The 17,769-nt window shown below is 31.9% G+C and overlaps 1 protein-coding gene across 1 annotated transcript in view; it reads left to right on the top strand.

Annotated features, from left to right (window-relative positions):
• Positions 1-5,358: 5,358 nt before the first annotated feature.
• LOC114325510 (sentrin-specific protease 1) overlaps positions 5,359-17,769 on the top strand; it is a 50,809-nt gene continuing 38,398 nt past the window's right edge. The window contains exons 1-2 of the mRNA XM_028273575.2: positions 5,359-5,671; positions 8,711-8,778. Coding sequence (XP_028129376.2) covers positions 5,580-5,671; positions 8,711-8,778 — 160 coding nt within the window. The 5' untranslated portion in view covers positions 5,359-5,579. The remainder of the gene's footprint in view (positions 5,672-8,710; positions 8,779-17,769) is intronic.

Here is a 17,769-nt window from a genome sequence, read left to right as displayed (position 1 = left end):
CCAGGAGCGACACCAGCGAAGCTCAGAGTGTATACTTACGTTTTAAATACTGAATTTAAGTTTTTTTAGTGTTCCGTAATATGTAATTATAAATCAATCTATCAATCTTAGCGCCAACTACACGATAATTGTGAAAGTATCCGAAGTAAGAAATTCATATTTTATCAATAGAACGTCAAAATGATTAGCAAAATCTTAAAAAAATCGATTACAATTTAATTAATTTTTTGCGTTGTAATTATTAAGCGATAACAATTAAATAATAAATTTTTAAATGACCGGTGAAAGTTGAATTAGTAACCGCTAGGAGCGACCCCAAGTAGCAATTTGTCGACGCGACAACGTTGTCTACCGCGTGGCAACGTTTTGTTACAACGTTGTTATTGCCTAGAAGACGACCCAATTCTGCACTAATTTGGTGGACGATTTTTGAGTTGTCTTGACGTTGCCTAGGCAACCTTAAGCGTTGCATAAGACAACTGAAGCGACTATAAAAAGTGCCTGCGTGCAATGGTTGCTCAAAGAGTCGGACTGGTTATGTTTTTTTACCTATATAAAAAGTAAACTATTTTGACATCATATCAGGTATTTAAATTTATATAAATACATAAATAAGGACTTAAACAAAATTACCTGATGTGAAATTTATAAACGCATCTCAGATTACCGTCAAATATGGATATTCCACCTTTAAAAAACACACGCGCTCATTTTTATCACCTTTTTAACAAAAAATATGTAAATTTAAAAAATCTAATTTTAATATAAAAGCCAGAATTTATGTTAAAGATGTTTTGTATAAATTTAATGTATTGATGGTGCTTTTAAAGGTATTAGAAAATGCCTGCATTTTTTATATTTTGTGTTTTTATTTTCTTTACATCCAAAAAAACCAAAATGGTGCATTAAACAACATTACTAATATTACTTAAAATATACCTTATTACCAACCATAGACGGATGAGACAACCGAGAAGTCCAATCGCCGACCAAACACGGCCTGGACCGACTATCCCAACCACTTTAGAACGCACCCTCTTATTGGGTGACAGAGGTCATGTGACCAGTGCAATTGAAGTGCATCATTCTCCTTAACAGCGTTGCCACATTTAGTAGATATCTACTGTTTTGGTATATTTTTGATATTATTTAAAAAATTCTAGTAGGCAATGTTTTTTATTAGATGTTTGGTATATTTCAATATTTTGTTATCACTAAAATAAAATTTGCTTTTTAATAGTATTCACCCCATTTCTAAATTAATTTTCAGAAATTTTGTTACAATTTCCCAATGTCATTACCGAAAATAAGATTCAGGACGTAGATGATGATAATAGATGGACAGAGAAATGAAACTGGTAAATACCAGATCTAAATAAGGAAATCTTCATATAATTAGTAAAATTTAATAAAAAATTTTGGTCCTGGTAAAAGGTATATTATTTTAAAAAGCCCTATAGGGCTACAAACATCGAACAAAACGTTTTCGCTCTAAAAAGAGCATCATCAGTGTTGCAAGAACATGGTGAGCCAACCAAAAAATACGAAGGTCAAAGCCTTTCAAAAATGGACTAAAAGTCACATCAGTTGCCTGTCAGCTCTTGTAACATAACGACCTAATTTGTTACCTTTGACCCACTTACAACGTGTGGGAGTCATATGTTATCCTAGGGCCGTATCCTTAGGGATTATATCCATCCTTTGGAATTTGCTATGTTAGCATTTTGATGTGACTTTTAGTCCATTTTTGAAAGGCTTTGACCTTCGTATTTTTTGGTTGGCTCACCATGTTCTTGCAACACTGATGATGCTCTTTTTAGAGCGAAAACGTTTTGTTCGATGTTTGTAGCCCTATAGGGCTTTTTAAAATAATATACCTTTTACCAGGACCAAAATTTTTTATTAAATTTTACTTGTAATTAATGGTATACAGCCAGCTACAGGAAATTCTTCCCTGTGGATCTTCATATAATTGGTTTGGAGAATTTTCAAAATGATTGCAACGCTCGGTTTCATAATCATGTCAACTTTAAAGTGAACTTTACTTAATGTTTACTTTAAGTTGATTATGAAACCGGGCGATTTTGACAGGTAACCGTTAACACAGATTTTACTGTATTTACAGGGCCTAAAAGAATCTACTGATTTCTATTGATTTTTTGAAAGCAAAACTACTATCCGCTGCAAGATAATTCGGATGGAATTCAGACAAAATATGTACAAAAAGTACATATTTTGTCGGAGTTTCAGCCAAATTATCTTGCAACGGATATAGTACTGAAAGAGTAAGAACTGGCCTGGCAACCCTGTCTAGCAAAGCTGATACAAAGATTTAAGCTTATCAAATCTACTGATAAAACAATGGACAATGGAGAAACCAGCTAATAAAAAACTATGGAGACCTACACAGAGGAGAGGAATCGAGATAGGACGACCTTGAAATTTTTGTACACGATTTTGCCTGTTTGCTTGGTTTCTCGCTAGGGCGGCGGTGGCGTAGAGATAGATGCTACTTTTGCATTGGAGTAAATGTGAAAATTTCGAAAATAATTAATTATTCGTAGTTAATATAAGATTATTGGTTTTGGTGATTAATATTATTTAAATATGAGTGCCAAGAAAGCTTACACTAAAAGAACTTGCTTCGTACCGGGATTTATATCGAGTTATCGTTCCGATAAAAAATTCAAAAGGGAACTTAATGAAGTTAATAAAGACTTTTTATAAATATTTGTCTTTATGTTATTTATAACCTTCATGGATTATACCTATTCGTTTGTATGTTATTTCCTTCGGTGTAAATAAAATGTGTGCCTATTATTGGTTTTTATTTTAACCTGAAAATTATAGTGATAATAGTAGGAGGATCTTTGAAAGTTTTTCTGTCGAAACAATGCATTTTTTGAGACAAAATATTTCACAAAAATTAACATTAATTTTATAAAAGTCAGACTATCGTCTGCGTAGTTTATAGACGTATATTTTTATTAACTAAATTTAAACATCTGATAGGTAAGCTTTCAGAATATAGATAAATGATAGTATTCAAAAGAAAAAGCAGTTTAAATTTTGATAAAAAGAATAATTAAAAAAAATTGATCAATAAACTTCAAATTATTTAAATAACTTTTTAAACTTTTTAAAAACAATTACGTACAGTTAAGTAAATTTTTTCAACTAACAAACTTTTTGATATCAATTACAAAGATATTAAAAAATTAATTTGCAGTTGAAATACCATTGATATATAAATGTGGCAGTTAGATAATGTGACAAAATATTTCCGCTTCAAAATAAGCTGTCCTACATATTAAAGTAATGACAAATTTAAATTTGATGTCACATCTCCATCTACAATGGTATAAAAAGAATACACTTTTTACCACACGTCGATATGTTATAAGGTTAAAATAATTTATTTTTGGCTTAAAACATATTCAGCTACAATCCACCAATAAATTAATTTCTAATTACGCTAAAAACAAAAATAAAATGAGTTAAATATTAAATAATTCCATAAGAGCTAATGTATTTGTAGCACCTATTCGAACACTTGCGCCTCTAGCGGCGATTGCTGAAAGTTGAATTAGAGGTTGAAAAGTTAGCCCACAAACGATGCATTGCGTTTCCACTCCTTCTTACAGGTCTCCATATAAAAAACAAATAAACAAGTTGTTAAATAAATCCAAAATTTCCATCAAAATAAAATATAAAATAATAAGAAAAAAGTAAGGTTATAAAGTAAATTCTTTTTTTGCTCCTGAAGTTGCCGTAAACGTGTCACACATCTATAGAACTATAAAAGGCCCAGGGGTCGTGAGAGACAACTACCTAGTCGGCCAGAAAACCCATGGGCGTAAATTAGTTTAGCATTATAACGTTTTTAAGTAGTTGCGATTGTTGAAAAATTTAACTGTGATATGTAGTTGTCACAATAGTAATAACTTAGTTGCTCATATAACTAAAGATATTACTTAACGTTGTAACATCGTAATGTCAGTCGGGTTAGGGGTCGTTGGCCGAAACAACTGAAAGTCCACTGTGGCAACGTTATATACAGTGCATTTGTTTGTACTGACAACCAATGCGTCGAAAAATTGCTACTTGGGACACCAGCAAAGCTCAAAAATACAGCGTGTCTTATATGTTCATTCATGGGTAATCTTTCATTTTTCCTACTGTATATATTTTGATAACGAACTCTTTTGAAAACTATACCTACATATTTTGATGTTATGACATTCAGGTAAAGAACATATTCATTAAATAATACAAAATAATAGTTGTTTAATCCATCAAATTTTGCACATAGCCGCGATCTAAATTACAAATATATTTTTTAAATATCGATTACGATCACCTTGTGAGTTGAGAGCAATAGTTATATACATATATTTTATACATCTCAGATAAGGAGTTAAATAGTCTTGGAGCTTGATAAAGGATGTATCTTTGTCCCAATTTTTTTTGCTTCTTTCAGTTTTAACATTTTTATTTGTTTTATTATGGTTTATTAGCGCGCTCATCACTGTATATGTATAGTAACATTGAATACATACAGTTATAGATTTTTAACGATTTTTAAAAGTGCGAAAATAAAAGTTTTAAACTCGAATACTGTGTTTCTGTTCTGCCAACCTTAGTGACCACCCCTCTGTTTACCTATAGCGGCTGTTCAAGAATTAAGTAAGGATTCCTAGGCAACCAAATAACGTTTACAAAACGTTGAAAAGAGGTAATAATTGTCACCAAACCACGTCAGTTTATCACGTTTTTTCGACGTCGAAAGTCACGTGAATTTGTTCCACCATAATTGATGTCATTTTTATAACGTTTTAAATACGTGATATCAAAAACGTATTTTTTAGGTCGTTTTTAGATTTATTTTTCATTTTATAGTTTTAAAAATACATAATATGTATTCGTATGGGCATTTTTGGTATTGCAATTTTTCCATTTAACTGTTTTAAATTTAATGAAACAACATATAAACTAATAAATAATTTATTAACAAATTATCCAGCATAATATCTTAATTATTTAACGCTGCCAAAAAGACATACGATGCATTGAAAACTTGTACTGGTATCAGACGGCACAATTAAAAATAGATTTTTTAATTAAAATTATATGTTAAATAAGTTTAAAATAAATAAATTTTATTTGCTACACTTATTTGAAAGATCAAGATCGGTGCTGCAACATCTATTTAAGCAAAGCCGGATCAGACCAATGGGGTCGATAAAATGGCGCAAGGTCACAGAATCTGTCTGACAGCTAAACAATGAAATTTATTGACAATTGAAGTGAACCTTCGTGTTGTTCCGTGGTACATCATCGTACGTTGGTATCAATACTTGCACCAGCACCACGCACCCGCACCAACAAGAAACCAGAACAGAAACAGAACACAAGAGTAGCGAAAGAGGAAAGAGCTAAACACTAAAGAGATAAATAGAATAAATCCATCATATTCTTTAGTTTTATATTGAATAAAATAAGTCTCAGTAAAAAGTATCTTCAGTATAACATATTTACAAATAAAAACATGCATTGAACGAGTTATAAAATATTGGACCATGGATTTAAGAGCTGTAATAAATAACGTAAGAAACTTTTTCAGTTCTCTTCAGTTTCATCCCACCGGCTCTGAAAGGAATCGAAAGAGAAGGTAATTTTTTATTTACTTTATTAAACTTTCAAATTTATGCTTATTAGTATATAACAAACAACGAGTGGGGCTTATAACACTCCAAAACTGAATATAAGCAAAAGAGCTCACAGGATTAAGAACCCAAACTTTGAATTAGTGTTAGTAAACAATTATTTGTAAGGCAAAACGTGCTTCTCTGGCTTAAAACTCCTCTGCTTCCAGCACAGCTCACCTCTTCTTTTTGCAGACGATCTAAAGTTCTACACAATAATTATCAACAATACAAGATTGTATTAATCTTCAACATCTTAATGGGTTGAGTGAGTGGTGAATGTTGAATACCATGGCCCTGAATGCATCAAAGTGTCATGCTATTTCTTTTGGACAATCAAGAAACCCAATAGAATATAATTATAATATGCAGAATATTCCTGTTGACTGGGTTACCGAAGTTCGTGATTTGGGAATTAATTTAGACTGTAAACTTTTATTTGAATCACATTATACACTTAAGTCCACGATTTTTTACCTGTGCGCCATTAATACCTGGCGAGATAAAACACATACTTTTTATCTAGCATCATTCTCTTCCATGCATGAAACTAATAACAACCAGCTACCGCCTGTTATTAAGTAAAAAAACATGCTATTTTTATGAACGCTCTAGACTCAGTACATTGAAAAGAGATAGCTACAAAAAAAGACGATAGGGGATGTTTTCACATTTTAAGTACAATTTGTGACATTGCTGGTTTGTTTACTTTTGTGGCTGTCAGTCTGTTGAATTTTTTGCTGTTATTTTGTCGAATTTTTGCATTTTGAAGTTTTTTATAGTACACAAACAGTTGTTTTCATAACTATTTTTATATTGGAGTGTGAAATTATATGGTAAGTGTATTTTTTGCGATTAATTTTTACAAAGTACAAAGCTAACCTCATTGAGACAGTTAAGGAATGGGGTTGTGTTTAAGTTTCCACCAAAGTGAATAACATAACAAAAAGAAAATATGTTATTGAATTTTTTTATAAATTGTTTATTTGTTATCAATGATATTAAAAGAATTTATTAAGCTACTTCAAATGTAGCTGTAATTATGCACCAAAATTTTAAAGCAATACTTACATTAGACATTCTATTTATTTGATAACGTCAAATTTTATACTATAACCCGTGATTGGAGTAGTACCCACTTTCTGTCACTTGCTGTTGCATTTAGTAAATTTCTGACTTATTTCGTATGCTTTAAATAATGACACACAGGTAAAGAACCCTGGACTCAACTGTATGTCAAAAATTTCCAAATCTTTACAAATGTTTGGTTTTATAAAAGATGCACTAGAGACTTTCAGAATATTGAAGCAATTAAATTACTATATTTCTTGTACTTTAGTTAGACCTCACCTAGAGTATTGTTCTTGTGTATGGTCTCCATATTATAATACAGTAATACCTCGACTTACACTACCCCGACTTACGCGAACCCAGAGTTACGCGATTTTCAAATCTTGTCGATTTGTTATTTGATATGCGATTTTAAAATCTTATCGATTCATTATTTAAGCGCCACATAATCGTTTAGTTATCGACGAGATAGAATTACCACCCACACACTATTGCTCATCCAATGTATTTATACATGTTTGGACTTTTCACACAGAATCAGCCATTTTATTTTGTATTAGGTATTTCTTATCTACAGTTTTGTCTAATGGAGTGGGTGTTTGTTACTTTTATAAAAGGATTTTTGTTTTATATCTAAGAAGAATAATAATGTCATCAAAACATACACATATACGAAATTATACCCCGACTTACGTGAATTCGACTTACATGATTATCGCTCGGTCCCACCTATCGCGTAAGTTCGGGGTATTACTGTATTTACATATCAAAAATCGAGACAGTCCAACACAAGTTATTGAAATATGTAGCGTATAAACAGGGTATACCTTTTGAGTTAAATCAAGTAATATATCATCAAATTGAAATCCAACTTGGTATTCTCTCATTGCATTACTGACCATTAATTAAAAATGCAAAGATGTTTTAGGGCATAATTAATTCAACAGTTTTGTGTCCTCTGCTACTTGAGCAGGTTGGTCTCTATGTACCTCTCCGTAGAACACAACTAAACCAAACTTTCCATGTTCCGATTTATAGTACCAACTATGCTTATAACAACTTTTTATCTCGAGCACTAAGATGGGCAAATATTCGCCCTGATCTAGATTTTTTTGCACTGAAGGCTGAATTCATTTTTTACCTCCGGCAAATGCTTATTTGAGTGGTTGTGGAATAGATACAGTCGGAAAAATGAAAGAATACCCATGAACGATCACATCAATCACTTATTTTGTATTTGCTGTCATTTTCTATAAATGACAAATGTTTGCTATAGAAAAGACCACAAATACAAAATAAGTGATTGATGTGATCGTTCATGGGTATTCTTTCATTTTTCCGACTGTAGTCATTATTGTGATATGTAAATCTGAATTACATGATTAAGTTTGTGATATTTATAATTTATTTTATTAGGTTTGTTCGTAGAACGATCAGCAACCGTTGCCAACCGTCAGACGCAAGCGCGTTCGTAGTCTACGAACTCGAACTGTTAACTGCGCATGCGTCTGATGGTTCGCAACGGTTGCTGATTGATTGGATCGTACTACGAACAAACCTATTGTATTATTATTACTATTCTATTGTATTTTTAATTATTAACACACATTATTACAAGTATATTGGAATATAATATTATAAACTTGTTAATCCTATTGGGCAGCAGCCCGTTGAAAATAAATAAATAAAACAGTTATTAAAATATAGGTATTGTTTATTAACATGACATAAAAAATGACAGACTTTAATGTTGTAAACTAAAAATAGGAACTAAATCATTTGTTCACTTGAGAAATATTTATCAGAAATTAGTAAAAAAAATATAAGGAATTTCTTTCATAATTTGGTTTTGTGAACACTATTAAAACTATATTATTTCATTCTCCCATATAAGTTCTCAAAATTAATGTAATTATTATTATTTATGTTTTCAGTGCTTTGGATTCTATTGATTCATGTATGAGCCCTAAGATCAGAAGAGTTCAGTCTATCAACTTAGATCGTAAGTAATATAACCTCTATATCATCTGTGTTGTTCTAATACCCCGTAACCCACAAAAATTGGAAAATCCGTTTTTTTGCAGATTTGTATAATGTAAAGCTAAACTCGCATATTCAAACAACCTTGTAAGCCATACTTCATTATTTATATTATTAAATGGGTTTATAATAGCTTGTATCCCCATTGTTGAGAGTATGAATAGCAATAGTTTTTCTTATCTCCTGAACAATCGTGATTTTGGGGTTACGAGGTATTAGAAAGACATAGGCGATATTCTAGTAAAATGGTTTGTTTAAAACGTTGCTATTGTCTATTAAAACCTATTGTTGGTACTGGTACTGGTACATACATTGACAAATAATTTGGTTAGTTTCTCGAATGAACATTTTAAAAAATGTCTATAGGCCCCAGGTAGACTCAGCCTGAATAAAATGAGTACCTTGGTTAAAACCAGGGGTAATAATAGGCGGTTGAAGGGCAGTACTGGCCCTGTTACCTTCCTTGTATACCGTAGACACTAGAGATAGCAGACTATCCTACTATAATCCCAAAGCCACATTAGCGGTATAAAACAGGAGACTATTATTATATATCGCCGGTCCAGAAGAAGAATGACGTAACTGCAAAGAGCCAAATTTCTCAGGAGAGCAAGAAAACGATTTTTAAATATTTAAAGTAGGTAATTGATGGATTCGACCGTTACTTCAATTCAATTCAGTTTATTGATGTCAATATACAAAGTATTTACATAAGTCAAAGTCTGTTAAAATGCATCATTGAAATACATTGGCAAACTAACACTTAATAAGTAAAATCTATAAAATTTTATCACCTAGGTAGTCTAAATACTTAACACAAAGTTAGAATATTAGCATAAAAACACAAGAGCACACAGAACATTTAAGAGAGCTGTAGGACTATCACAACAGGGTAGCCCCGAGATATTCCTCCTGAGAATAGTAAGCACCCACCAAAAGAAGTTCTTTGATTTTTATTTTGTATGTATCTAAGGGCAGTTCTCGAATTATTAGGGGTAATTTATTAAAGAAATGTATAGCCAGACATGATGGGCCATCTCTGCACCTCTCCAGCCTACAAAACTTTGGGGCAAGGTTCCCTCTAAAGCGTGTGTTAATATTATGAATCTGTTCATGAGTCTGGAATTTATGCATATTGCATTTTACATATACTGGGTTGGGCTAAAGAATGGAACCAAGCAAATATCTTCGAAACGAAAAGAACAATCTTTTTGAAACTTTGCATGCAAGTACAGTGACGCAAAACGCATCTGTTGCTATACTTTTTGTTACTAGTTCACTTCCGGTTTCACCGGAAATATCCTTAACTTATTTATTTTAAATGGGAAACCCTGTATATTTTTGCAGATTTTGAAAGAACTTATTTTTTTTAATTCATACATACCAAATTTGGAAGAAAAAAATAGTTAAAAAGTGTCTGTAGATAATTTTTTGTATTAAAAATAAACGAGTACTACCATCCATACTATAGACTAAAACTATTGTTGTATTTATTTGAATTTAGCATAGTAGGTAACTGTTACTGAACTAATTGACAGAAATAAGTTTTATTCAAAATGGTTCATTTAAGTGAAAGAGATCGCATTGAAATATTAATGATAATCGGTCATGGTGATCGTGTTAGAACTCATGACGAGGTGTGTAATATTTTTAATGAATTGCATCCTGAAAGAAATCCTATATCACGTTCAACGGTTACTAAAACATTGAAACGTTTTAATGCAGCTGGGATAGTCAAAAATTTGCCAAAAACTGGAAGACCACGGACTGCAACGAACGAAGTTATTAAACAAAATATTGCAATTGATTTAGAGGAATCACCTCAAACTTCCACAACAAATTTGGCACTAAACCATGGAATAAGTCAACGATCTGTAAGGAGAATATTGAAAATGGAAAAATATCATCCGTATAAGATACAATTGGTTCAAGAATTGTCAGATGATGATTTTGACCGACGGCTAGAGTTTTGCGAACGAATGATGGACATTTGTAACAATGACGAACATTTTGCAAGTAATGTAGTGTTTTCCGATGAGGCAACTTTTTGCTTAAATGGAACCGTTAACCGCCATAACTGTAGGTATTGGTCAAATGAGAATCCTCGTTGGATTATTGAAGCACATACCCAACATCCACAAAAGTTAAATGTTTGGATGGGAATTGTTCAAAATAGACTAATAGGCCCTTTTTTCATAGACGGAAATTTGAATGGTGACAAGTATTTAAATTTACTAAATAACCAAATTATTCCTGCACTTCAACAGAATGGCCAGTTACCACAAAATTTTTGGTTTCAACAAGATGGAGCGCCTCCCCACTATGATCGACGGGTTAGGGATTTTTTGGATATGAATTTTCCAAATCAATGGATTGGACGTAGAGGATTCCTAGAGTGGCCAGCTCGTTCTCCCGACCTCAACCCGTTAGATTTTTTTCTTTGGGGTTATCTAAAATCACGGGTTTACGTTAATAGACCAACATGCTTGCAGGATTTGAGACAGAGAATAATTCATGAATGTGATCTAATACGTGGAGAAATTCTGGAAAGAGTGACTCAAGAATTTATTTATAGGCTTGCACGTTGTCAAGAGGTGAATGGCGGGCATTTTCAACATTTGAAATGATTTTTTTTTATTTTTGTTATCATTGGTCTAACGTAAATAAATTAACCTATTTTTTAACTGTAAAGAGATTTATTTCTTGTTTTAATAGTTTTTTCTTCCAAACTTGGTATTTATGAATTACAAATAATAAGTTATTTCAAAATCTGCAAAAATATACAGGGTGTCCCATTTAAAATAAATAAGTTAAGGGTATTTCCGGTGAAACCGGAAGTGAACTAGTAACAAAAAGTATAGCAACAGATGCGTTTTGCGTCACTGTACTTGTATGCAAAGTTTCAAAAATATTGTTCTTTTCGTTTCAAAGATATTTGCTTGGTTCCATTCTTTAGCCCAACTCTGTATAAGATTATCATATATATACTGGCAAGGTAATGTTAATATTTTCCAATCTAAAAAACTTGATGGAAGTTCATTTTATCTCACAATAAAACACTGAAAACTTTTGTTTTCTATACTTCCACAAAATTTATTATTTACAACTATCTTATTAAAAAATTTTCATCATGATGTAAAAAGATTTAACCGGCCCCCAGGACCAAAAATATAAAAGAGGGGTAACCAATGCATATTTATTTACTATTTTTGTGCTGTGAACTGTGCAGCTTTTTGCTTGAATCAATATTCGGCACAAAAGGTTTTTATATTGAACTATTATGCACATATTTAACATTATTTCGTATAATCATTTAACCCAGTACTCACCACGATGAGGTTGCTGCACTCACCCACCCTCCTTTGCTCAACATTTTTACTTACTCATTCCTTGAAGCATAGTGTCGACATTTACTTTTAAATATTGCTTAATTCTTTCTGGCATCAAGTTTAGCTCGAATATAACCATCTCTAGATTCTTCACCATACACTTTTATTGATGCATCAGTAATTATCTTCACACACCTCTCCACTGCTTGAGTATGACAAGGAAAATTGTCAAACTTTGGAACTTGTTTCACCATGTCCCACAATTATTCTTCGTCTGCTAAATGCTCTATTAGAGGAGGATTTGTTACAGTACTATTCATCCAGTCTATGAGATATATGTAATCTTCTGCATCGAAATTGATTTAGGGATTTGGGATACTATGAAAGCACAATTTTTATACCGGCCTTCCTACATTTTAAAATCCTTCTGAGAGCATCCTCTCTAATACGTTAACGTTAATCTGTTAACATACAAATTTGAATGATTTCCGGGTGTGCAAAGTAAGCATTGTCTTAAATAACTTTATTGATAAATTGATGAGATATTATTCGGAAAATCTCTCGAGGGCTGCATTGATTTCCATAGATGTCTGGCACCATATTCCAATTTTGGCTGTGTTTTTATCTTATATATATATATATATATATATATATATATATATATATATATATATATATATATATATATATATATATATACCTCATACGTGAATATACTTATATTACAAACTCAGCTAAAATCTTTAAGCTTTCTCAAGGATCAGTTGTAGCTACATAAACTCTAAGAATGCGGTTAGCTGTTGTCTGTCGTGAACCAACGTGTTTGTGCCATCTTCCCTGGACTTTTCTCTGCCAAACTTTGAGAACATATTCCATCTCCAATTATTGCTTAGGATAGTTTGGACAAATACTATTGATCTGAACTTGGATCATTTTCATTTACAAGAGGCAGGACAGGATTTCTATGGTGTTAAATTTAATAACAGGCATTTTTTCGTAATTGGCAAGAAGGGATTCAATCGGCTCAGAATATGAATAGAGACCTTTTATGTTGCCATCTAGTTTTTGCAGCAAATATCGCAAGGGAAGTTCATTAGCGTGCAACGGGCATACACTCCACTGTACTGGTTTATTTACTCGCCTTTCTATAATTCGTATGATTCCACCTTCCAGCCCCGTATTTACATTTGAACCATCACATCCCATAACACCTAATTTGCCTAGATCTATATTATGGCTTTGTACGTAGTCTAATATTCCTTCGACAATATCTATGACATGAGACTGGCTAAGATCAAAGTACCCAAAATATAAACTAAGGGGTCCTTCAATTAAAGCTATATGGTCTTTAGTTTTCATAATTCGTCTCGCCTTTCCGAATACCATGGTTTGATCTTTCCTTTCATCAAAGTGTAGCCCTTCAATATTGACTTGTTTAAATTTTTATTCCCATGCTAGAGTTGCCGTCTGTTTCCCTTAACTCCTCTCCGAATTTTATTTTTGTTGATGACTAGCACTGTATTATCTTTGAAGATTTAGTTTAGATCTTCTAAAACGGCATTTAAAAGCTTAAGTATTTTTCCTGTCTACTGTATTATCTTTCTTTTGCTTAATAATAGAATATGACAACAGAAGCGTTTTTAATAGCCCCAAACATTTTTTTAACAATATAAGAATTCTTGAAAGGCCGGGGAGCCCGGTTAATTACTTTATAAATCGTCCCAAATTTGGTATAGGATTATATAAATATTAGTTACAAAGTTACAACTTTTAGCAACTAGCCTTGTACAAGAATTTAAAAAAAAAATTCGACCCAAAAAAAAATTTTTAAGGGCCAGGGGGCCCGGTTAAATATTTTTTAAACCGGCCCAAATTTGGTATAGGATTATATAAATACTAGTCCCAACTTTTGGCAACTAGCCGTGTAGAAAAATAAAAAAAAAAAAATTTTCGGCCCGGCCTAACGTGGGTGGCAGCTGTAATAAGTAAGTGTTATAAAATGCATCGTTTTCTTGTTATTTAACACGTTCGGTGTCCTTGACGCACGAGTAGCGTCCCGAAGGTTTTATCAAAGGTACCGATGACGCATAAGTGGCGTCAGTAGTACTGTGTTACTAAATGAACGATTTAAATATGTGTTACCAGCCAAGTGGCGCTTGTTCAAGATGGACACCGAACGTGTTAAGCTGGAATAGGTAGTAATTGAATAGGTACTTAGATTTGAGCACTCGTTGAAAAAAATATACATTCAATTATCTACAACTCACTTTGAATTAATATTAAAAAGTTTTTCAAGTAAGGAATTTATTCGATTTTTTATTATACAGGGTGTCCCGAAAAGATTGGTCATAAATTATACCACAGATTCTGGGGTGAAAAATAGGTTGATTGAACCTCACTTACCTATATACAATAGTGCACACAAAAAAGTTACAGCCCTTTGAAGTTACAAAATGACAAATCGATTTTTTTGTTATATCGAAAACTCTCGAAAAGATTTTTTATTGAAAATGGACATGTGGCATTCTTATGGCAGCAACATCTTAAAAAAAATTAAAGTGAAATTTGTGCACCCCATAAAAATTTTATGGGGGTTTTGTTCCTTTAAACCCCCCCAAACTTTTGTGTACGTTACAATTAAATTATTTTTGTAGCACCATTAGTTAAACACAACGTTTTTATAACTTTTTGCCTCTTAGTACTTTTTCGATAAGCCAGTGTTTATCACCATATTTTGAATATTTGTCGAATCCACCACATATTTGTATATGGTTAAGTACGATTATAGAGACCTATTAATAATCTGAAATTTTATTTATAATTTACATTTTTAAGTACATTTTGAAAAAGAAGCCACATCTCGATAAAAGGTGACTTGTCAAAAAAATACTAAGAGGCAAAAAAGTTTTAAAAACACTGTATTTAACTAATGGTACCACAATAATAGTTTAATTGGAACGTACACAAACATTTGGGGGGTTTAAAGGAACAAAACCCCCATAAAATTTTTATGTAAATATATTAAAAAAGAAGCCGCATCTCGATAAAAACTGGCTTATCGAAAAAATGCTAAGAGGCAAAAAGTTTTAAAAACGTTGTGTTTAACTATTGGTATCACAACAACGAATTAATTGGAACGTACACAAAAGTTTGGGGTGGGTTTAAGGGAACAAAACCCCCATACAATTTTTATGGGGTGGACAAATTTCACTATAACTTTGTTTTAAGATGTTCCTGCCATATGAATGATACATGTCCATTTTCAATAAAAAAATCTCACATAGTTTTCGATATATTGAAAAAAATCGATTTTCATTTTGTAACTTGAAAGGGCTGTAACTTTTTTTATGAGCACATTTGTACTAAGGTAAGTTAGGTTCAATCGAACTATTTTTGACCCCAGAATGTGTGGTTTAATTTATGACCAATCTTTTCGAGACACCCTGTATATCTTCAATTTGGGTAATATTAGGTTTGTTCTAGCATCAGTTTCAAACGGTTTGAAACCATCAGCGAATAGTCGACCAGCGCGAGTAGAGGGAATAGCACTGGTGACTGTATTATGTTTTCTCACTGACCAACTGTTTGCTTACGGTTTCTGACTAGTTTGACTGTTTGCTAGAACAAACCTAATATCTGTTCTGCAAAAAGTTATAGTTGCTGATAGTCCGTTCTTTAACGGCAAAATATTGCATAACCTCTAAATTTTAAAGAACCGCTTGGATTAGCATGAAATTTGGCATACACATAGCTAACAAGTCAAAGAAAAGAAGTGATATTGTGCCGATATGTGCTTTTGCCCTGGGGGTGCATTTCACCCCCTCTTGGGGGTGAAAAAATATTCGTCCAAAGTAAGTCCGGAAATGGATAAACTGACTAATTTTAAGTAACTTTTATTCTATAGAGTTTTTTACTAAGTCAATACTTTTCGAGTTATTTGCCAGTAAATATGTTCATTTTTTCAACAAAATAACCACGCTTTTAGACGGTTTTTCGCAAATAAATCAAATAGTAAGTATTTGGTCGAAAAAACATTCCTAGCAAAAATATAGCCTGTAAAAAATTAAAAAAAATATTGTATATATCACGTCTCTATACCTAGTAGAAGCAGAGTTATAGCTAATGAAAAATAATTTCATATTCGTCAAATTCCAAATGGAATACTTTAACGTGAAATAACCAAAAATGAAGCACATTTCGGGAAAAACTTATTACAACTTATTTAAAGTGTTTAAAAAAGCTTCATTTTTGTCTTATAAAAAAATTTCTAGCATTAAAAGTAAACAAGGTACGCTCAAAATAAACTTAGTCCCTTTTTTTTTGGTAAAAAAATCGGGAAAATCACCCCCTAATTAGTATCTCAAATGAACTTAATTGTTACAACTTCACAAGTTTTTTGACTTGTGTATGTATTGTTTATATGATCTGTAAGTTTCATCGGTTCAAAGTCATTATTTTTGAAAGGGCTGTAGTTAAAAGGGGTTGAACGAGTCACTGATCACGAATGTATGCAAATTTAGAAACACCAAATCTTAATCAATTTTTGTCTAGCAGAAAAACGAAAAAAACATGATATTCAGAAAAGCAATGCTGACTTTTTTTGTTTTTCGGGATTTTTGGTATCTCTAACAATTTTTAAGTTATTTTTAAAAAAGCATATTTTTAAAAATAAGCACTTTGAATCGATGAAACTTACAGATCACATAAACACAACATAAGTAAAATAATTTGTGGAGCGGTAACGATTAATTTCATTTAAATTGCTAATTAGGGGGAGGTCTTCCCGATTTTTTTTTTGCCAAAACAAAAGTTACCAACTTTATTTTGAGCGTAACTTGCTTAAATTTAATGCTAGAAACTTTTTATAAAAACAGAAATAAAGCGTTTTTTTTAACATTTTAAAAAAGTTAAAATGGGTTTTCTACAAAAAGCGCTTAATTTTTTGGATATTCCACGTCGAAATATTCTATTTGAAATTTGGGAAATATGAATCTATTTTTCATTGGCTATAATTCTGGTTCTACAAGGTCCAGTGACCTAACGCGTACACCATTTTTTTACTTTTTTACAGGCTATATTTTTGCTAAGAACGATTTTTTCGACAAAATACTTAATTTTTGATTTATTTGCGAAAAACCGTCTAAAAATGTGGTTATTTTGTTGAAAAATGAACATATTCACTAGCAAATAACTGGAAAAGTGTTGACTTGGCGAAAAAGCTCTATAGAACAAAAGATACTTAAAATTAGTCAGTTTACCCATTTCCGGACTTATTTTGGACATATATTTTTTCACCCCCAAGAGGGGGTGAAAGTCACCCCCAGAGCAAAAGCACACATCGGCACAATATCACTTTTTTTCTTTGACATGTAAGCTATGCGTATGTCAAATTTCATGTCAATCCAAGCGGTTCTTTAAAATTTAGAGCAAAAACCGTGAAAGAATGTACTATGAGTTATTTATGAAGAATCGTTTTAAAACATGCATTTTTTTTCATGAAAAATTAAAACCTTTGATCTTTAATAACCCAAAAAGTATTGATTTATTTTAATAACTTTAACAAATTTTGCTTAGAATTTGTTCCTCAATTGATTTATGGGGTTATTTTTAATAAAATAATTTCA

This window comes from Diabrotica virgifera, chromosome 4 (genome assembly GCF_917563875.1).
Source record: "Diabrotica virgifera virgifera chromosome 4, PGI_DIABVI_V3a".
In the NCBI taxonomy this organism is placed as follows: Eukaryota; Metazoa; Arthropoda; class Insecta; order Coleoptera; family Chrysomelidae; genus Diabrotica; species Diabrotica virgifera.
This window is presented reverse-complemented; position numbering and strand designations above follow the sequence as displayed.